This window comes from Populus nigra, chromosome 10 (assembly GCF_951802175.1).
Source record: "Populus nigra chromosome 10, ddPopNigr1.1, whole genome shotgun sequence".
In the NCBI taxonomy this organism is placed as follows: domain Eukaryota; kingdom Viridiplantae; phylum Streptophyta; class Magnoliopsida; order Malpighiales; family Salicaceae; genus Populus; species Populus nigra.
In genome coordinates this window covers 12476213-12498564 of record NC_084861.1, presented here as the reverse complement: position 1 = coordinate 12498564, position 22352 = coordinate 12476213, and the positions used below count along the sequence as shown (strand labels likewise).

At 32.6% G+C, this 22352-nt stretch overlaps 3 protein-coding genes across 5 annotated transcripts; 1 reads left to right on the top strand and 2 right to left on the bottom strand.

Moving 5' to 3' along the window:
* Positions 1–4619: 4619 nt before the first annotated feature.
* On the top strand, positions 4620–7925 carry LOC133705752 (arginyl-tRNA--protein transferase 1-like). The gene is made up of 5 exons (XM_062131136.1): positions 4620–4955; positions 5508–5546; positions 5761–5911; positions 6292–7401; positions 7589–7925. Exons 1-5 carry the CDS (start codon positions 4814–4816, stop codon positions 7758–7760), a joined length of 1614 nt encoding a protein of 537 aa, XP_061987120.1. The 5' UTR covers positions 4620–4813; the 3' UTR covers positions 7761–7925.
* A 455-nt stretch (positions 7926–8380) lies between these two features.
* Positions 8381–11776, bottom strand: LOC133705753 (protein yippee-like). Of its 3 annotated transcripts, none has more exons than XM_062131139.1 (6): positions 11585–11776; positions 11310–11440; positions 9759–9802; positions 8937–9045; positions 8790–8845; positions 8381–8700 (listed from the first exon to the last, which is right to left on the bottom strand). In XM_062131139.1, the coding sequence occupies exons 2-6, from the start codon at positions 11403–11405 to the stop codon at positions 8613–8615; spliced, it is 393 nt and encodes a 130-aa protein (XP_061987123.1). In that variant the 5' UTR covers positions 11406–11440; positions 11585–11776; the 3' UTR covers positions 8381–8612. The 3 variants fall into 3 exon arrangements, with proteins under 3 accessions (XP_061987123.1, XP_061987122.1, XP_061987121.1); XM_062131138.1 differs by having other exon boundaries at positions 11310–11433; positions 11585–11774; XM_062131137.1 differs by lacking the exons at positions 11310–11440; positions 11585–11776 and having other exon boundaries at positions 9759–11303.
* A 2548-nt stretch (positions 11777–14324) lies between these two features.
* Positions 14325–16088, bottom strand: LOC133705749 (chlorophyll a-b binding protein CP29.3, chloroplastic). The gene is made up of 2 exons (XM_062131133.1): positions 15508–16088; positions 14325–14772 (listed from the first exon to the last, which is right to left on the bottom strand). The coding sequence occupies exons 1-2, from the start codon at positions 16015–16017 to the stop codon at positions 14455–14457; spliced, it is 828 nt and encodes a 275-aa protein (XP_061987117.1). The 5' UTR covers positions 16018–16088; the 3' UTR covers positions 14325–14454.
* Positions 16089–22352: the final 6264 nt, after the last annotated feature.

Here is a 22352-nt window from a genome sequence, read left to right as displayed (position 1 = left end):
GCTCAATATTTTAAATTAAAATCATTGTTTATCTAAAAAAATAATTATTTTATAATTGCTAAAGCAATGTTCTAAAAATTATTAACATAGTGTGCCTATATTTTATATGTGGTTGGAACCTAAAAATATTATAAATGTGACAAAATCATATTAAAATTTTATTTAAAAACTTTAAAAACCAAGAACAAAAAATGATTTGAATTGATTTTTTATCAACAATTTTTTATTATTTTTATATTGTGGAAATCATTAAGTTTCAAATAAAATTTTATTGTAGTGTTTAAGAATCACATGGCAAGCCATTTCTACCCATGTATCCAATTGGGCCAATACCAAAAAAAATTTAGTTGAGCGTAGAAGCCTAACGTAGTCAACAGAGAACGTCAATTGTCCATCCTCTAGCTAGTACATGTCCATTACCATTGCCAATGAAACTTGTAGCCGAAGTATGGTTCTTTCATGGTGTTGTGTTTGCCATGGTTTCAATGAGACTATTCTACCATAGTCCCATGATGGAGAAGCTATCATTGTTCCTTGAAAAATACAAGACTGGTTGGCGAAACAGTTTGCTCGAAAGAATCTTCATGGTAAAAAAAATAGTATTTCTGGAATAATATTCTTGATATGGAATTACTGGCAATCGAGTGTCTCCACTTTAATTTGTTTTTACCTGTTTTTTTATGATTTGATGTTTTTTTTTTGGAGATTATATAATATAGTATCAAAAGGCAAACACACAAATTAATTTGACGTTCAATTTTAAAATTCCAAATAATCAGATAATATAATGGAATTATGTGAATTAAATTCAATTCCATTCACATGTTAAATCAATTATTTTGTTTTTTAAAAAAGGAACTTGAAATTCAATTTATAAAAAAAAATGTATGGAAGGAGATAAAAGAGGAGACCTCACGACTTGCTTCAACAATTCATTTTAAAATTAATATTAAAAATAATATTTTTAAAATACGCTTGCCAACACAAATCCTATCTTTACAAAACCCTCCACGGTCTCTTTCCTTCTCTCTTCTAAGTTCTAACCCCCCCCTTCACTCCTCACACCTTATTAAAAATCAGAGTGGACTGCAAAGCAAAGGAATTTGATGCTGATCATATGAATAGCACAGTTGGTGCAAGGCTACCATTTCTTAGAGGAAGAGCAATAAATACAAGGGTTGAATGAGCAACCCTTTTGGTTCTCATGCCTCTCACTGCAGCTAACAGTGGAAGTTTGAAGACAGCAAGCAATACCCATTTTGATTTGTCTTCGTTGAGAACGAAACCTGAAAAATTGAAGCTGAAGGTGAAGAAATAGTTAATAAAAATCTTGTTTGAAGACAGCAAGTAATACCCATTTTGATTTGTCTTCTTTGAGAGCGAAACCTGAAAAAAATGAAGCTGGAGGTGAAGAAATAGTTAATAAAAATCTTGGCCGCTTCATATCGCCATCGCCGAGACCATCGGTTCTATTGCCCTCTTCAATCTGTTTATGTATTTTGCTTCTGTCAGCAGAAGGCTATTTCCAGCATCACATAAAAGAATCCATCCACCAGCCCAAAACATTTCTTCAAAAAATTTGTATCGTATAGATTATTTAATCATGAATTTCTTATTTAATCTTGGATGAGTTTCTTTTTCTTCTCATCCCTTTAATTATAATTTTAAAATATTTTTATTGGTATCGCATGCTACCTACCATGAAAATACTTTTTAATTATGTTTTCTTGTAGAAGCATACAGAATATAAATAATAAACAAATTAATCGTGTTGTTCTGTAGAAAGTAATTTAATCTTTTAAGAAATCATTAAATAATGACATCATATTATTAGTCAGTTGTTTTTATTTATACAAGGTCAACATGTGATTTTTTAACTTTAAGAAATAGGTTTTTATATTTTATGTCATTCTAATTAAATATAACAATTCTTACAACAACAACAAAAAAATGTTTAAGATTGTTATTTTTTTTAATATATTTCAAACAGTATAATTAAAGTTAATTACGTGGTTTAATATTTATTCTAAATATAAAAATTATAATAAGTTATTAATTAAATGCTAATTTATTTATGAATTAAATTAATTTTATATATGATTTGATTCAGAATAACGACCAGTGCAAAACTGCAGTCACAGTAGTAGTAGATAGTTCAAGTTGGCCCATTGCCACTGAGCCCAAGAGCCGGGCTACAAAATGCACAGTCTAAAGCTTAGCCGTGGGGGGAGCGGACTACTTCCGACCGGGGCCTTGTCTACTGGTTACTTGAACTTTCAATTAATCGGATCGAGTACGAGCTGAGACAGGATCTAGCTAGCGATGGAGTGCCAAGCAAGATACACCGTTGAGAGGCACCTTCCTTATCAGGCATTAGATCCCACGTTCCAGGACCCGTGCTGTGCCTTTTATGAGATGTTTTATGTGCTTCAATTTTTAATTTTAGTTAAATATTTCATCAATCAATTTTTAGCTAGCGATGGAGTATTCTCCGTGTTTAAGTTGTTCGGTCGGAGCACCAAATGCATTTGTTTTTTTTAAGCACGCTGCAGCCTATTGATTGGCTTGTTAATTAAGCATTCTGCTACCCTCACCTTGCTGTCCTAATTAATGCTGTCACTGCTCATTAAGAGTTATCGGTTACACTGCACGACCAAATTGTTATTATTGAAATACTTGAAGGTATGCAGCTGAAATTGTTGAAATTTGATGGCCCTATCATTCACGGTAATTATGCTTCTATTTGTTTTTATATTTAAAAAAATAATTTTTTTTAACTTCAAATTAATATGTTTTTTTTGTGTTTTTAGATCATTTTAATGTATTAATATAAAAAATAATTTTAAATATTATTTTAATATATTTTAAAAAATAATTACAACCGTATTTTAAAAACACACTCGAGTCTCCTGACTGCTATCGCCATTCAACTACAGCGCAAAATCAGAATTATTCAGGATAAAAAGGAAAATTCAAATTATTTCACGACACTTGCTTATGTACGTGCGAGGCCTATACAAACGTATTAACTAACCATCAAGGAGTGGTTTTGACTGTCTTAAGCATCTCTTTACTCTTGGAGGAATAAATTAGTCGCGATAAAGAGGTTTGCGTCTCCTGTTCAGTGACACCCAGTTATTGTTTATTTTTATATTTCAAAAATATTTTTAAAAAAATTTAATTTTTTACTTTAAATTAATAATTTTTTTTTATTTTTTAGATTATTTTGATACGTTAATGTCAAAAATAATTTTTAAAAAATAAAAAAATATATTATTTTAATACATTTCTATATAAAAATGATAATTCACTTAAATTCCATTTAAAATAAATTCAATATGCAAATTATACATCTTATCACTAAAATAAATTTAATCATAAATATCTTTATAATATTTTAGCTATAATTATCATATTTGATCTAGAAAATATCCCAAATCATTGTATTATCTGATTAAACTGGATTAATAATTTTTTCATCAAAACAATACTATTTCATTTAAAAATAAATTAGTGCTGGTCTGGTTAAGTTTGACCAGCTTAGTTAGGTTACAAATCAATTTATTATATCAAATATATTTCATTTGATAAATTTTTATTTTATTTAAATTAAAATCTTAATTCATATTAAATTTTTTAAAATAAAATTTTCAAGTCAACCCATTAGAACAACCATATTTTACAAATTCTAGGGGCAGATTCTTATTTTGGAACAAATCATTTCCAATGAATCAAAATTTTATCCATATATTTTTACATATCTTTACCAATAAATATTATATTAAGAAAAATACATGGTATAAATTTTATCGAATTCTTAAATATGTTGAGTTTGCATACGCCAACACCAAACACGTTATAGTAAAGACACACTGGATTTAAACCTAACCACGATCGTGCTTGGTAGCATGCCAAGCCCTTCGAGACTGAATTTGAATCTATTATGGTTTAATAAAATAAGTGAAATACAATTAATAATAAAACTTAAAATATCAAAAAAAAAATTACACTTTAGCTTTCATTTCTCCATGAGATGACAAAACTCGTGTGATATAAATACATTGTAAAATATTCAAAATAAAAGTTTACAACCTTCATTCTCATATATATATATATATATATATATATATATTATTCATATCCTTTTATAGTATATTATTATATTTTTTCTATCTGAAAATGCAATAATATCTGTTACAAAGCCATCTGTTTTTTTCACAACATGCACATACAATATTGAACACATACAATATGCAGATCGATTAACCTTAAAGCAAGACCACGTGGGTAGAAAAGTTTCACCATTAATTTAACACAGGTAGCATCAAGCGCAGCAAGTGATATCATCATCTATTCCTACAGACACAGCACATTAATCGAACTAAAGTAATGGAAGATTTAACAAGGTTTTTCAAAAGTCGTGACATATGGGGTCTGTTTCTCAAGGAAAATGGATATGGAAAAATAGGAGAATAGATAAGGAAAATGATGGATACGTACTGATCCATTTAATTGTTTAGTTAACAGGACCGGGAAAAAAAAATCCGTCGAGATTAAAGTATATAATATTTTTTTTATAAAAAAATTATTAAAATATTTTCAATTCCAAATTCATTGCGGGTACGCAACGTCTACCTTTTCTCGCAGTCGTTATTCATTTCTCTCTGAAAGAAAAAGAAAAAAACCAGTAAAACACTAAGAATCTTTGAGAATTGAAGCTGACACAGAGACAGACGAACTTGATCGAGCTAGACAGACAAACGGAGTCGTTTCATAGTTGATAGTCGTGAATTTGGTTTCGTGACCAGGGGGAATGGAAGGGAACACGATAAAAAGCGACGCGAGCAGCAGCAGCGGTAATAATAATCAAGGAGAACCCGTCGTTTCTGATGATGACAGCCTTAAAAGTCCCTGTTGTTATTGCAAATCCACTGGTCGCACTAGCATCTTTCACGGTTTGTGTTTCTTTTTTTTCGAGCAATTGATTGACGAATTATCGATTCTTTTGAATTGCCTGGATTCTAATTTTCATCAACGTTGTTGTTAATTTAGGCCGTTTTCAGATTGTCATATTTTGGCTAGATATATCTGATAAATTAATTCGTTGATTAATGCGTCTGTTTTGCTTTACAACTGACCAAAATATTAGCCCAGTCCAGTCTGTAGTGACGAGGAGGTCAAAATTGGAGCTACAAATTACTTTGGTTCGTTAGTTTATCAAAGCTGATGATTTTTTTTTAAAATCCTTGAGTTGAACACAGAGCGGGGCTTTGTTAAGGAATGCAGTCTCCCTCTCTTTGCCATACAGAATTTTGAAATTCTGTTTTGTTTTCGCGTAAATAGAGCTCTAATTCGTATTTATATGCTGCATGCTCGATAAGAGTACCGAATGGATTTGCTATATATGTATTTTAATCAGAGCGGTTCCATGTATAATTCTTTGCATCTGGATTTGATTGATGAAAAATCGAACTTACTATTTGTCTTTCCTATATTCCATGTCGCAGGCTTGCGGGCAGACAGCATAACAGTTGATGACTACCAAGGTTAGTATCTGCTCTTTTCTAGTTTTTCTCATTATTTATAAAATTTGTTTTGCTGCCGCAATCGGATTTGATAGTATGTGATGTGGTAAAAGGTTATAAGGTGTCAGTTGTCATCTAAAAGGTGTGTTACTACGGTTTTTCTTCTTTTATTTTTTCCGGTGGATATTCTAGTTTTGTTTCATTTGCCTCGTTTAATCCAACGCTTCCTTGTCAGACCTTCTTGAAAGAGGATGCAGAAGATCTGGTTCTTCACTTTACAAACCTGAGATGGAAAAGACCTGTTGCCCATCTTATACTATCCGTCTGAGGGCAAGTGATTTTGTTCCGTCAAAAGAGCAACAACGAGTGTCTAGAAGAATGCAGAGGTATGCCTTCTGTGTCCTAATTCAGTCTTTTCCTCTTAGAACACAAGAAACAAAAACAATTTCCAGTTTGTCAATTGGGTTGAAGACAACTTCACTGTCCACATTAAGCTGTTAACAAATTTGAGCTATTCGGTCACAAGAGTCCGGAGTAATGCTGTCCACAGAAAGCATCGGGTTTATGACGCCCTTCATTAGAGTTACTGATAAAGGGAGATTCGAAAGTTGATATGTGATTGAGATTTTGTGGAATGGCTTATAAAGCTCAACTTTTTCATTGGCTAATCAGTTCGTATGATATTCTTAGGTTAAGATGTGTTGAAAGCACTTCTGGTTCATAAATCTTAGTTCCTTATTGTATAGTAACCATGCTACATGCCTAGGTTTGTAGATGGTGCATTGGATGTGAAAAAAGCAGTGGAAGCTATAGAGGATCCCAGTATTTGTGCCAGTGCCTTTAATGAAGTTTCAAGCTTAGGAACAAAGGAAACCTCATCTGTTACAAAAAAGGAGAAAAATATGGGAGACCACATTACTGATTCTTTGTCAGAACAAGTGGACAACGTGATTTGGACATGCAGAGAAAGTGGGCAATTTCCTTGCAGTGTTCAATTACCAAAAGCTTCTGTTAAAAAGGTTTCACAAGCCAAAAGAAAACTGCTAGTGGAAGGAGCAGAAAATCTCATGTATTCTAGCAACATTGCATTTCAAATAGCAGCAACAATAAGGCAGGCGCAATCGATTGTCAAGGATGCAAGTCAGAGTGCAGAAGATAACCCTCTGCCTCCAAAAATTATTGCAGAAAAATTAGCTGCTTCTTTAGATCAATTGGCGAAAACCAACGGCCTGTCAATCAGAGCTTGCAATGGGCATATTAATTATTATACTGCAGCAACTCAAGCTTCTTCCAACAAAGATAGCCATATTGCTACGAGCTCCCAAGAATCTGCAACCGGGAGAGAAGGCTGCTCTTTGAGGAATAGCTCCATGCATCCTAAGAGAAAAAGGCGGAGGCTTGAGATTCGTTTGAAAAGGTCCAGTTTTGATCCAGAAGAGTTTGCATTGTATAAAAGATATCAGATAAATGTGCATAACGAGACTCCTGGTGATGTTTCTGAAAGCTTATATAGAAACTTTCTGGTTGATACTCCTTTAGTACCTGTTCAACCATCTGGTGATGATAGAGTTCCCCCTTGTGGCTTTGGCTCCTTTCATCAGCAATATGTAATTGATGGCCACCTAGTTGCTGTTGGTGTAATCGATATCCTTCCTAAATGTTTGTCGAGTAATTATTTGTTTTGGGATCCAGATTATGCCTTTCTATCACCAGGCAAGTATTCAGCCTTGCAAGAAATAGGATGGGTGAAAGAGAATGAAGTCTATTGTCCCAGTCTTCAGTATTATTATCTTGGCTATTATATTCATTCCTGCAGTAAGATGAGATATAAAGCAGCATATCGCCCATCTGAGCTTCTTTGTCCCCTTCGTTACAAGTAAGTTGCTCTTATGAATCTTGCAACTAACTAGAAAAACAATGGGGCATGAAAATTTCAATTATGAGGCTAGACTTTTGGTTTCCTGCTTATTTATCATTAGTTACCTATTTTTCGTACATGATAGAACTTAGGTTGTTAGTCTGCTGGTTATTCTCAGTCTGACGAGCTGATGTCTTATCTCCAGGTGGGTTCCATTTGAAATAGCACAACCTTTGCTTGACAAGAAGTCATATGTTGTCTTGTCAGATTCTGTGCTTTCACAAAATGGAGAGTCGTCACAACCTCTTGTCTCCGGAAATGTCACGGAAGAACAGGATGATGACAACTCTAACAATGTTCTGATAGATGATGAATGATAAAATGACTGAACCTGAATTTGAAAGTTCTGATGATGATTCAGTCCGGAAGCCTTTGGTCAGGCATCAGCTGAAGAAGACGTAATTTTTATGTGTTTGGTTGACTTGTTTTTGTAAGTGTTTTCATTAATAAAATTACCAAAAAGACATGTTAAATTTGAAGAAGAGATGGGTTACAGTGTTTATGTTATCTGATGGGGAGGCAAGTAATGTACAAGGCTGTTAAAAAAAGCAATTTCATGCGGGTTTTTTTAAAATTTTTATGTTGGAACAACTTTTTACATCAAAAACATATAAAAGGGTGGTTGGGAGAAAACACAGAAGCCACCACTCTGCCACCACTCTGCCAGACACCCTCTTAAAAGTGAAATTTAGATTTTAATTTCAGAAGAAGGAAAAGGAGCAAGAGGAAGAATTACAGCCACTGTTTCAGTGGAATCATGCTCATCCCCCATCAAACGACGACTTGGATCGAAAGACCGCTAGCCGCCCCCCTCATTTGAACGAGAATGCTGTATATCTGTAGTTTAATGCAGTTTAACATTAATTGAATTTTAATTCTACATAGTTTTTGACATAATAACCAACCACATTTTTAACTGTGAGACCCGTGCGACTAATTTGTTCTCATGGACCACTGAAATTGCAATTAAAGATTCAACAATTGTTATCTACATGAACTGACGTACGAAACTGGATATGAGTTCATCAGAATCAACAATCCATGTTTAGAACCAATTATTGACAGCTGGTTGACAGAGCTGTCCAAATGAGGAATTCAGTTTTTCATAGTCGATGGTTAAATAGGATCAGAAGAGAAGAATGTACAATATAAAACGGCAAGACAGACGATCAAACATCGTCTGCATCACTTCCACCGATGTGGTGGTGTTCATGATTCACCCAATAATGGCTTCCATCAGGACCAGACACCTTAAACCTGCTCAACAACAAATCAATGCAACCTTAATTTAGAGGATCATTTCAACCCAGAATTAGAACTTTCTCCTAATGTAGTTATCCACTGACCGCTCAAGCACAGATTTTCCTTCCTTGTACTTCTGACTCCTTTCATGTGCAGTCTCCTGAAAGAAACCATCCAATTAACTAATCGCAACAATAAACATTCAAAAACACATTGAATTGTTTTCGAATCTTTGCCTCTTCTAATCTTACATATTTCCAACCCACAATTGATCCACACCCGACACAGAAAATGTCAGCAACGGTATGCAGCCCGGTAATCATCATTCTCTCTTCCTTCTCTCCCACAAATACATTCGCTCTGCCATACAGAGGAAGATGATTTAAATCTGAAAGGACTGTAAGTGCGAATATATAATGTCTTCTGGCTCATTCTAGCATGAAACAATGTGTCTGAGGATGCTCTGAAGATCATCCATAATCAATCTAATTCACCATTCAGCAAACAAAAATAATTGAATATGATAACGGCAGGCAGCCCAGTATGACATTCATCTGTCTTGCTCTGTTCAGTAATACTCAGTCTACAACAGCATATCGAGGACAAACAGTTTAATGCTTGAAGAGCAATTATGCTTCTCTTCTCACTTGGTGAGCATACATTTGAACGCAAATTTTAGACTGATTTCTAAGATGCTTTACATTGCCCCCTTGGAGAGCCTAGACTAAAGAATCCATCTCAGATTGTACCATTTCAGTTTGCCATAAACCTAGCACTCCACTCCCCTTTCCCACGGCCACAAGTAGAAGCCCATGCCATGACAAGGAAAATGCCAAGTGCATATCTACCAACAGATGTCCTGGCAGACTCAATGCCTAGTTCAGATGTTACTTTCAAACAGCATCATTCGCAAAGAACAAATAATATATATATATTGAGGCACTTGTATGATGTGAGTGATCGGAACCTTGTGGCATTGACTTAAGGTTGTTGGTCCAACATAGAATTATCTCCAGATTTAATGAGTGTGTATTAACAGGTGCCCGAAGCCCAAAATATAAAGAAAAACTTACACCTTATTGAAGAGATAAGCTTTCCCATGCCTGCAGTGAAAAGACTGAATAAAAGAGCAGAGGCAAAACATGTAGTCAGAGCACTTGCATCCCATTAAAACCCCAAACAACATTTGTTGGACAGAATGAGAAAAGTGAAAGCACAATACAGCCTGATATGCTGAGCTATCATCAAGAAATATTTTAAGCATGTTACTGTCCAAGTCTCACTTTGACAATTACCAAAATATAGAAAACTGCTGTTTGCGATCTCACTTAGAAGGCTTATCTACTGTCATATAACAATCCTTGTGACAACTTATAGGCATGCAAATATACATTGTTTGTATATGTGTGCGCAAAGAAAAATGTCTGACAATTAGGTCCAAAGTTGGTACAGTAATAACCTCAATTATACAGACATGCACATAAGCTACTTGATCGATCAAAGCATCCGAAAATCAGTCACTTTCCATGGACAAGGATGCCTTCCCAAGTTCTCATGCTACTTGAGAGCATCATGCATGATACTTATAGAATGTTCCTTCTGCAAATGGTTTGGGGTGTGATAGCCTCGCCATTTACTAAAAATGCCTTTAACATACATCATATGCCATCCAAGGATGAAGTGGCCAAACTCCACACTTGGTTGCCTGGTTGGTTCCTTTATACGAGTATGGTTTTGAACCAACCTTTGACAGTGTTTAAACAAAATGGAATATATACATTTCAGTTATATGCTGTCAAAATTTTGTCAATACCAAAGGGGATACAACATCCAAGTAGCTCGACTTTAGTGAAGCTTGAATGCTAAGAAGAGGACAAAAAAGAAGATCATTTTAAGCAAAAAACAACAAAAAATCATCGTGAAGACCAACAAAGTATAATCATCACAAAGTGCAAAACAATAAAGATGTTCATACATCCCACCACATTAAGCAACAAATTCAATCATAAACCAAAAACAACTGTGAAACGCATTTTGTTTTCCATAAATAGATCATACACAATTGAAATCCTCTTGACATCCAGATATGGCATCAAGTGCAGGATTCTAAAGGGTGCAAAATGTGAAGCATTACCAAGCTTCCAAAACAACATATATTCACAGCCTAACCAAACTAAGATCCTAACTAACATGTTATGGTGCTTATTTAACGGTTTTAACCATTAAATGATAAAAATTGCTCCACTTGCAGCATCATCTATTCTTCGTTTATCAAGTCGAGGCAAAAGGATTTCACCAATTAAGCATCATCCAAATAAACTCGAAATGCGCTACACACACACACACTTTTTAGTTTTAGTTTTTTAATATTCTCCTAATGAAAAACGGGATATCATTACAATGACTAATCGAAAACCCCCTTATCCAATCCATTCTTCATATCTAACAAACGAAACCTCTAATGATAACTTAATTTAAGATCATCATAACTTAAACACAGTCAACCGTCAAAAGGCACCCATTTTTTCACAAAAACAAAACAAATTCACAAAACCCAGATAAAAATACCACGAGAAAATCACGAAACATAGAGAAAGCAATCAATGAAAGGTCGAAAAAACAACCTTTGAAACAATATCGTCATAAAGAGCAAGATGGGTCCTGCAGTGCTTGCAACTATAGATCTTCCCTTCAAGATCCACAACAAACAGCCTCCCCATCCTCGCAGGCAGATCCTTACAAAAAAATCTGTGAACTTGTAGTATCAATAGGGAGAAGAAATTCAAAATCCAGATTGACCGAAGAGCAAAAACAGAAGATTCCTTCTTTTACAGGGGGAGAGAATGGAAACGGAATGGCTAATATTAATGTTCTGAATTTGATTGATTGGATTGGCTACCTCTTTGTTTTTTGCTTCTAGAATTGTTGTTGTTGGTGCTGCTGCTGCATGCTTTACAAGAGACGTAGACCGAGAGGAAAAGAGCAGAAAAGCTATCTACATTTCACCATTATATAACCTTTTTCTGCTAAAGCGGAACCTGACAAGACGTGTATTGTACGGTTCTTTTCCTTTTCTGCTTTCCTTTTCCTTATACAACTAGGAGGCGTTTCGCATTTCGGCTAAAACGCTGTTGGCACATAACATATAAGTGTTTTTAAAAGAATTTCTTTTTTTAAAAATATATATTTAGATTGTCTTGACACGTTAAAGTTAAAAATAAATTTTAAAAATAAAAAATATTATTTTAATAAATTTTAAAATAAAAAATATATTTTTAAAAAATCTAGACTTTACTATTTAATGCTTATTTTTTTTCCCATGTATTCTATTTTTGAAAAAGATTCAGAAATTGGAACTACGGGGGGATCCCATCATTTAAATGCATGAATTTTTTCAAGAGTGATTTGAGAGGAAACGGATTCAGTGAAATCAGTGTTCATTTTTTAAAAAAGTTAGGCAAAGCAACACGTAAGTGAAAAATCCAATAATTTTAGTTCCATTATAAATAGGATTGGTTCAGTGTCATCTAATAATTTGAATGCCTTGAATTGATAATATTTTTTAAAAAAAATACATAGATTGTATGTGATCGTTTTATCATAATATTTGAAAGAAAAATAATGTAATTTTGATAAACAATTAATTAATCTAAACATACACTTATGAGATGGTTAAGCTGGTCAAGGTCAATTTAGCCTTGTATTTCCAATCACGTAGACGTCGTGTGCTCATTCAAAAAAACGAAAAAAATGATCGCTTAAAAAACGCAAACACTATGTTGACGAGGTTTGAGAGGCATACGTACCCAATCTCCATCTTCATGGCAATCAAGTTAGCTCTGACAAGGCATATCATGTTATTAAGATTACCTGTTAGACTCGAACTGATGGATAATGTTATTTGATATCGCTGTCAGCGCTAAATAATCGCATATTGTTTATGATAAATAACAAAAAACTTTTTCTTTCAATCAAAACTTACTCCATGGTTGTCTACTTTTGCTACGGTTGGAAGGACAACGCTATTTTTAGCGGCCATTTGGTGGCTGTGGAGCCAGCGCAATATGGTGGTGTATGCTGAACATTATGCAGGGGATGACTGGCTTTTAAGGAAAATTTATGAGATGGAGGATGGTTGCGTTAATTTCTTGGCTTGCAGTGACGGCACTCCAAAAGTTCAAAGATTGGTGACCTGGGAAAAACCAGATGATGGGTTTGTTAAGTTGGAAATACAGGAAGGTTGGGATTTGGTGGTCTCCTTAGGAACGAGGAAGGCTCTTGGTTGATAGATTTCTCAGGCTTTGCTGGTGTGGTCACAAACCTCTTGCCAGAACCGCAAGCTATCACACATGGTCTTCAAATTGCTTGGGACCAGGGTTTTACCAGGATTGTGTAACTCTGATTCCACGGATGCTATTCGACTCCCTCGGGAAGACAGTACAGGGTTCTATAGATTCTGCTCACCTTTTGCTGATATCAAGGAGCTGTTGCAGAGACCATGGGTGATTGATCTTCATCACACACTCAGGGAGAGGAATTCTTGTGCAGATTTTTTGGCTAAACCTGAGGCTAAAAGGGCAGAGCGTCTTCGTATTTGGGAGAGCCCTCTGCCTGCTATGGGCCATCTGATACAAGCTGATATGACGAGTGTTGCTCATCTTAGGATTTAGTCGTTCTGTTTCTATTTCCAATGTACAGAAAATCGTTCTGTTTCTATTTCCAATGTACAGAAAAAAAGCTACCCATATTAAAAATTTATAGTTTATTTTTTAAAATTATATGAAAGAGGGTATTTTCAAATCAATTCATTCAATATTTTAAATTATTTTCTTTATCTGAATGATCTTGAAAACACTTGTCTTCAAGTTGATTTTGTGTATTCAACACCATTTTAACTAATTTTACATGAAAGATAAAATCTTATTTTTCATCTAAGAATGGATCCATTTTTTTTTTTTTATCTTTCTCTTTGATAATAAATAACCATCAAATTAAGTTAACATACATTTGAAAGAAAAAAGAAAAATTCAATTACAACTAGCTTGCAACAAGTAGTTTTTCTATTTAATTAATCAATAGGGATGAATTAAATCCTTGATAACAAAGAAATAGATCTTATATTTACAAATATGCATTAGTTTCTTAATAAATAAAATGAAGTAAAGTTAGGTAATTGTGATTTTTTAAAAAAAGTTTGTTCATTGTAACATACGAGTGATGCATAGAAAAATGAAGCTAGTCATGCAATGTATGCGCTATGCGAGTTAAACCGATGTTGTTTATAAAGGAAGGCCAAATTAATCCCCACAATATTAGTTTTTGTCATAGAATTAAGAAATTATTACATGATATTGATTTACCACACTTGGTTGATGCAACCCTTTGATCATTTTAAGATAGATCTCGAATGATTTATGCAAATGGACTTCCGTGCCGGACTCGTCATTTGAAATAATCCATCAACTAAAAGCAACGAAGGTTGTCGTCGGCGAGGCCTATTCATTTGCTGTGGTATGCAGCAGCTGCGAAACGAAGATCGGCGATTACCAAGCACTATCCATTACCAGGAGAAAGCCAACTTAAGCTTTTCATTTGCGTAAAAATGTAACATGAATATAAAAACTAATTAATGCAATATGTTTAAGCAACGAGACATTTATTAAATGTATATATATCCAAATATATAGGTTTCGAAGAGAGGAAAGAACGTGTCATCAATAATTAGACCGCGGCATTTTTTTCCCTCGAAGTTTTATAGAATTACAGAGATCAATTTTTGAAGGTAGCCACGAAGCTAATGGGACCTTTTCCTGTAAAAGCAGCTTGAATACCAAATATAAGGAAGGCCACCATAGCTAGCCTAGCATGCTTAATCTCTGCCAGTTGAAGGTTCTCTATCTTTTCAGGATCAGATGCTAAGCCAAGAGGATCAAAGTAGCCACCAGGATATAGCCTTTTCTCTGGGTCAAGTTCTGCATTTCTTTGGAACTCAATGTACCCAATTACTATCACCTCAATCCATATCAACGTGGTCAAGGAGAAAGGGAGTGGCTGGCCAAGGTAGGATGACCCCTCAATCAGCTCCACCTGGAAAATCAAATCACCGAAAGAAAAAAAGAAGTCATCAATTTAATTAATTAAATTCATGAATTTATCACATCGTCAGTCATGTCAGTTTTGTTGTTATCGTGATCAGCATTGTCATGCATCTTGCTTGGATAGCTAGAAGACACGAATAAAAAAATTGGTTGTGCTGTTGCTGTCCACGTCGTATATATTTCTCGAGTGTTTGTCGGGACCTCTCACAATATTTCGAAGAGAGCACGAGCTATGCTATTTAATAATATTAGTGTAAACTGAGCTACAACTTAATATTGGACTGTGCTAGTATTTTTGATGGATGTGTATGATTTTTTCAGACTATATATGTTCTGTTCAGCCATACTTCTCTCCCATGACCCCATCTCCATTCTTACTAACTTCATTTCCAGAATCCTGTTCATTAAATGAAAATCATATACTTTCAAGGTTCTGCCGGCAAAAGTACTGTAGCACTGGTGGCAAAAATCAGCCGTAGAAAAAGAAGAAAAAAGATCAGTCCATATTGTTTCATCAAAACATTTATCACTGCATATTCCAATTTTTAATTTAGAGTTCTTAAAATTCAATTTCTTTCTTTCCTTCTTTTTTTATTTTGCCAGAAAGAAGGAATCTAAATGATTTTATTAGTTAAAATGCACTAACAGTACTCATGAAAGTTTAAACTTAGAATGCTGAACGCTAAGGGCGTATAAATTTCATTGAGTACTAGCACGTACGTACCTTTCCTGCATCTTGCCATGCAACACCGGTGAGAGCCTCCACAGCAATGGCACCAAGAGTACCCAACATTGCCCACCTTCCATGAATAAGTTCGCATTCTCTAAACCTCTGCAGCCCAAAAACCTCAGAGTATGGCTGGAAGGGTGTTGGTTTCACCTCAGTGGCATCTACCCGGACTCCAATAACATCACCGGCTAAATTCTTTGCCAAGTTCTGGTCCAACGAATCCAAATCAAATTGCAAGTACTCTGCGGGCTTACCAAGAGCGAATGGGTCAAAACCGCGGTCTCCAACCATGGATCCATCAAGCCATTCAGGTGGGGATGCACCAGGGAACCATACAAGCCGCTCTTCAAATTGTTTTGGGGAGGATTTCTTTGGTGGAGGAGGAGGAGGCGATTTCTTGGTTCCAAATCCAAACAGGGCTTGAACTTTTCCTGGATTTTGTTTTGTGTATTGAGTTCGGGTCCCCGAAAAATAGGACACGGCAACAGCAGTCGTTGCAGCCATGTTCGGGTCTGAGGAAACTGGCGTGTGAAAATAGAAGTTGTCCTAATTTTATAATGGATTATTTGTTTAATTTCAGGTGAAATTGCGCGAGGAAGTTTTTTATTTTCTTTGCCAATGGATTTATGTGAACCAGAATTGCCTGGGCCTTATCCTTACTTATCCTCTAGTGAGTGATGCTGGATGGTTGATCGTTGATGGCTTCGACACCTTCCTTTGTGGGATATTGGAACCTGGACGTGCGTACCTAACATTTTTAAAGCCAGTGGCAGTGGGGTTAGCTACAGAAGAAATTAGAGTGGCTCTCTTCCACAATGAACAATTTTATGAAGTGTATATCCTTCATTTTACATAGATATACCGATAATTTGATCTTAAATTAAAACCATTAAATACCCAAAAAAGAAAAGAAATAACGTCAAACCCAAGGTATAAAAAGAAAAAAAATCACATCAAACGTAAAGATAATATATAAAATTAAATGTTATATAGAGCATTCGGTTGAGTTTTGGATTTTTTTAAGAAAAATAGATAGATATTTATAGTTATTAATTCTGTAATTTTAGTTAAACCATTAAATGCTAAAGTTACTATTGGTGCTGCTTTATATTCATAAAATTACAAACAATATATAAATTATTGATCTCGATAGCAATATTTTCAAAAATAAAATTTAATTTGTAGTAGTCTTTACAACATTAAGTTTTTTAGATTATGATTTTTTAGTAGAGTGACTTTCTAAAATAACTTTTAAATAAATAAAGTGATTTATGTAACAAAGTCTTATTCTCAAATATATATATATATATATATATATATATATATATAAAAGCATGTGTTGCTTCTCAAAAAAAAAAATCTCTGAACATTTTATAACGTTACAGTTAATATAATAAACTTTAATCATGCTTAGAAACAACTTTAAAGAAAGGATTACTGTGGCTCCTCGACAAACTCAAGAATGAGAATTTTATCACAGCGTGAGAGAGAAAGGGATTGACAGCTCGAGAAGTAAGAATAACACACCCTTAGAATTTAAGGATAGCGCGATATCATATTGAATGATTGGCCTGGGAAAAGGAGTGGGGGAAGCCTCTCTTGTGAAGTTATAACTAAAAGGGATCAGTTTTTTTTATTGTAAGTTATACTATGCAGTTCATAGTAAAAAATAAATTGATTTTTTTTTATATATATTTTTAGAGTTTTTTTTTAATGATTTTTTTTGTTAGTGTTAAATTTTTTTTATTCAGTTATCAGATTTTCATGATACGGATCTCGGATTTAATAGGTTAATATGGTTTGACGAGTTAACCTAAAATTTTTTTTTGTTTTTTTTTCTTTTTAATTAATTTTTTCATTTACTTTAGTTTGTTAATGTTAAATCTCTTTCTATTTTGAAAAAGAAGAGCTGGATTTTTTTTCGTTTTTTTTACACTTTTAGGGTTTTTTTTTTGCTTTTTTTGTTTTAATAATTTTTTTATTTTGTTAATGTTAAATTTTTTTTATTCAGTTATCAGACTTTCATGACACGGATCCCGGGTTTAATAGGTTAACATGGTTTGACGAGTTAACTCAGAAATTTTTTTTTTGCTTTTTTTCTTTTTAATTAATTTTTTTAGTTTACTTTAGTTTGTTAATGTTAAATTTCTTTCTATTTAGTTATTAGACTTTCATGACGGTTTTTTTTTCATTTTTTTTTACACTTTTAGGGTTTTTTTATTTTAATAACTTTTTTTTGTTAATGTTAAATTTTTTTTATTTAGTTATCAGACTTTCATGACATGGATTTCGAGTTTAATAAGTTAATATGGTTTAACGAGTTAACCTAGAATTTTGTTTTGTTTTTTTTTCTTTTTAATTAAGTTTTTTTCGTTTACTTTAGTTTGTTAATGTTAAATTTCTTTCTATTTAGAAAAAGATGAGCTATTTTTTTTTCATTTTTTTTTTACACTTTTAGGGTTTTTTTTTTGCTTTTTTTTTTGTTTTAATAACTTTTTTATTTTGTTAATGTTAAATTTTTTTTATTCAGTTATCAGACTTTCATGACACGGATCCCGGGTTTAACAGGTTAACATGGTTTGACGAGTTAACCCAGAATTTTGTTTTTTGCCTTTTTTTTCTTTTTAATTAATTTTTTTCATTTACTTTAGTTTGTTAATATTAAATTTCTTTCTATTTAGTTATTAGACTTTCATGACACATATTTCAGGTTTCACGGGTTAACCTGGTTTCACGGGCCGTCAATTTTTTTTTGTTTTTTTTCTTTTAATAATTTTTTTTATTTAATTTAATTTGTTAATGTTAATTTTTTTATTTAGTTATCAAACTTTCATGACACGGATCCTGGATTTAACGGGTTAACCTGGTTTGACGAGTTAACCCGAATTTTTTTTTCTTTTTAATTAATTTTTTTCGTTTAGTTTAGTTTGTTAATTGACAATAAACTAAAACTGCTCAGTGTTTCACTGTGCAAGTCCACAGTGAAACGTTGAGCTGTCTTCTTCTTCTTCTTCTTCTTTTTTTGTTTTTTTTTTTCGTTTTCTAGCCTTTATGGGTTTTTTTTGCTTTTTTCTTTGTGTTTTTTTATTTTAATGAATTTTTTTTGTTTAATTTTTTTTGTTAATGTTTAATTTTTTATTTAGTTATCAGATTTTCATGATACGGATCTCGGGTTTCACGAGTTAACCTAAATTTTTTTTTCTTCTTTTCTTTTTAATTAATTGTAACATATACTAAAAGAGATTAGTGTTTTAGTGTGGACTGCACAATGCAGTTCACAGTAAAACACTGATGCTTTAGGTTTTTTTTTAAGTTGTCTCATTTTTTTTAGCTTTTTTTTATGCCTTTCGGGATTATTTTTTTGTTTCTTTCTTTGTTTTTTTCTTTTAACAAAATTTTTTTTTAATTTAATTTTGTTTATTAATATTATTTTTTTTATTTAGTTATAAGACTTTCATGACACGTTTTCCGGATTTAACGGGTTAACCTGATTTAACAAGTTAACCTAGAAAAAAAAATTGCTTTTTTTTTCTTTTTAATTAATTTTTTTCATTTAGTTTAGTTTGTTAATGTTATTTTTTTTTCTATTTAGTTATCAAATTTTCATGACACATATCCAAAGTTTCACGGGTTAACCTGGTTTCACAGGTGAACCCAGTTAATTATGGGTTGACCGTGAATTTTTTTTGTTTTTTTATTTTCATAAATTGTTTTTGTTTAATTTAGTTTGTTAATGTTAAATTTTTTTTTATTTAGTTATCAGACTTTCATGACACAGATCCTGGGTTTAACGGGTTAACATGGTTTGACGAGTTAACCCGGATTTTTTTCCTTTTTAATTAATTTTTTTTTGTTTGGTTCAGTTTGTTAATTTTCACTTTTTTTTATTTAGTTACCAGACATTCATGACACGAATCCCGGGTTTAACGAGTTAACCTAATTTGACGAGTTAACCTGTCATTTTTTTTTGCTTTTTGTTCTTTTTAATTTTTTTCGTTTAGTTTAGTTTGTTAGTGTTAAATTTCTTTCTATTTAGTTTTTTTTTCTTCTTAGAGATTTTTTTTCTTTTATTTTTTATTTTTAATTAATTTTATTTAATTAATTTAGTTTATTAATAGTAAATTTTTTTCTAAGTAGTTCTCGACTGATGCTTTTAGTTTTTCTTTTTGTTTTTTTGTTGTTTTTATGCCTTTAACTGTGGACTGCACAGTACAGTCTACAGTGAAAAGACTGATGCCTTTTTTTTTTAATTAATTTTTTTTTTAATTTCAATTGTTAATGTTAAATTTTTTTCTATTTAGTTATCAAACTTTCATGACACGGATTCCGGATTTGACAGGCTAACATGGTTTGACAAGTTAGCCCAGTTAATTCTGGGTTAACTCATTAATTTGATTTTTTTTTTTTAATTATAAAACTTTCACGATGCGAATTCAAGGTATGACGGGTTAACCTGATTTGAAAGGTTAACCCAGTTAAGTCATATTTTTTTTCTTTTTCTTCATTAGTTTTTTTCTTCCTGTTGGTTTTTTTTCTTTGTTTTTTTTTAACTAATCTATTTAATTATCACACTTTTATGACACGACCTTGCAGCCAGACCCACGTCCAATGCTATTGGGTCTGGTGTTGCAGTCCAGACACTTTTATGCTAAGGGTTAACCCAAGTTTAATGTTATTATTAATATTATAAACATTACTTTTGGGTCAAGCGTTTCAACCAAACTTAAGATGTTTGGGTATAACTTTGCAAAAAAACCTAACACTTTTAGATCTTGACTTTTTTTAAAATGCAAAAAATAATTGACCCGCGGCATCGCGCGGGGTATTTAACTAGTAAAGTTATAAATTAGGAAGAGAGGGCAAAGAAAGAAGAAACAAAACTCGGAAGAATCTTAAGGGTTTGTTTCATAGATTTTTGTTTTGAAAAAAAATAAAAACAGGGAAGAATAGTTTTTAAAATTGATTTTTTTTCACAGTTAGTCTAAGATTTGGAAGTCGAATTGAGTTTGAGACGTTAGAATGGATTTGGATCATGTCCGAGCCATGCTTAGGATGCGCAGGAGAGTGGATAGGCTGGAGATCATGCTTGGGATGTTTGGAGTGTTCGGACCGATTTAAAGCACTCGAGGTTGGATAAGAGCTGAAGCAGGTCTAGAACATTTAGAATTGCTTGAAACCTGTGAAATAAATTTAATTAAGAGAGTTATATGAATTTTTGTGTCTTGAACTCTTTGAGAGTAATAATTTTAACTTTAAATAGAATTTAATTTATAAAAAAGATGTAAAAGATAAATTAATCACATGTAAGAACCTCTAATTTACTACAATAATCTCTCTTAAAATTAAAATTGTAAAAAACATTCCAAAATTACTCACATAATAAAACAAACCTTATTTTTACTCCTTTTCTCTTATTCGCCTCTTTCTTTCCTCTCAAAAACTCTTGGCAGCAAAAGATTCTTTATTTCTCTACCTGGCATCAATTTTCATCAAGATATTTTTGTTTCTCAGGTATGTTAGTGAATTATTTTTTTTGGTTTTTGCCTAAACCTTGCCTTTTCCTTGTTTTTTTTTGGTTTTACTAAGTCAATTATATGTGGATGATGTTTGATTGATGTATAAATGGGTATATATTAAAAATAAATAGAGATTGAAAAGTAATATTTCAAATTATAGCAAGTATATAGGAACACAAAATGTGTAACAATTATTAATTACTTTATATTTTTTTAGGTAGAGTAACAATAGGTAAATTTTATCATGCATATGAAATCATTTATATGATCATAGTATCATTTGCTTATCTAGTATGTGGCTTGTAAATTGATCGATTTTTTTTTAACAAATACAAGTTTTTCAAAAAGATTTCAATAAATATTTAATAAACAATTAATACGAGATATATATGTTTATTTATATCTTTTTTAAAATGCCTATATTTTATAAAATTTTAAATGAATATAATGATCTTTATAATAAAGAACAAAAATTTATGTAACAAAAATGATTTGTAAATTAAAGATAAAACAGCCAATATTGTTAATTCAATTTATTTTCATGTGTATTTCAAAGAGTATAATTAAATTTAATTTCATAGTTTAGTATTTTAGTACAAGCATAAAAATTATAATAAATTATTAATGGGTAAAAAATGGATAAAAGATAGGAAAATATCCCTAGCAATTCATTTAGTTCCCCAAGATTAGATTTCGGGGGAGCATGGTAGAGTTTCCTCGGTACTCTCCTTTCCTTTAACTTTATTCTTATAAATAATTTAAAATGCTTTCCTTCAATCTGTCCCAAATTTTCTCTCCACTCTTGGAAAAACAATATTAATGCAAACCTTTAATAACTATAATCATAGTTATTAAACCCGAACTGATCTGACGGGTTGGCTTGATGGCTGTACCGGTTCAAATTAGAAGAAAAACTGATAAATACAAAAAACTAACTAGACCTGATGGGTCGATCTATAATCCGGGTAAACCCGGACGAGACCCGATGTTTGTAATGCATAAAATGTCATTTGCGAAATCAAAACTCGATCCATGAACACCAATCAACCTAACATTTAAATCCCACAAAAACTAACAGATCTGAGTCAAACTTGAAAACAAAACACATAAAACTTAAATAACGAGCTCTGCAAGTTACTACTAACTCAGGGGAAGAGCGGGAGAGAGGAGAAGAAGGGAAATGAAGGTGAGGAGAAGAAGTGATCGAGCAGTGGTTGCTGAGGACATGACAATCGCTAGTGAAGGTGGGATCTGATAAAAAAAGCGGTTTTTTTTCCCCGGGGAGGATTGAAGATTGAAGAGACAGTAATTGTCTACGTTTTT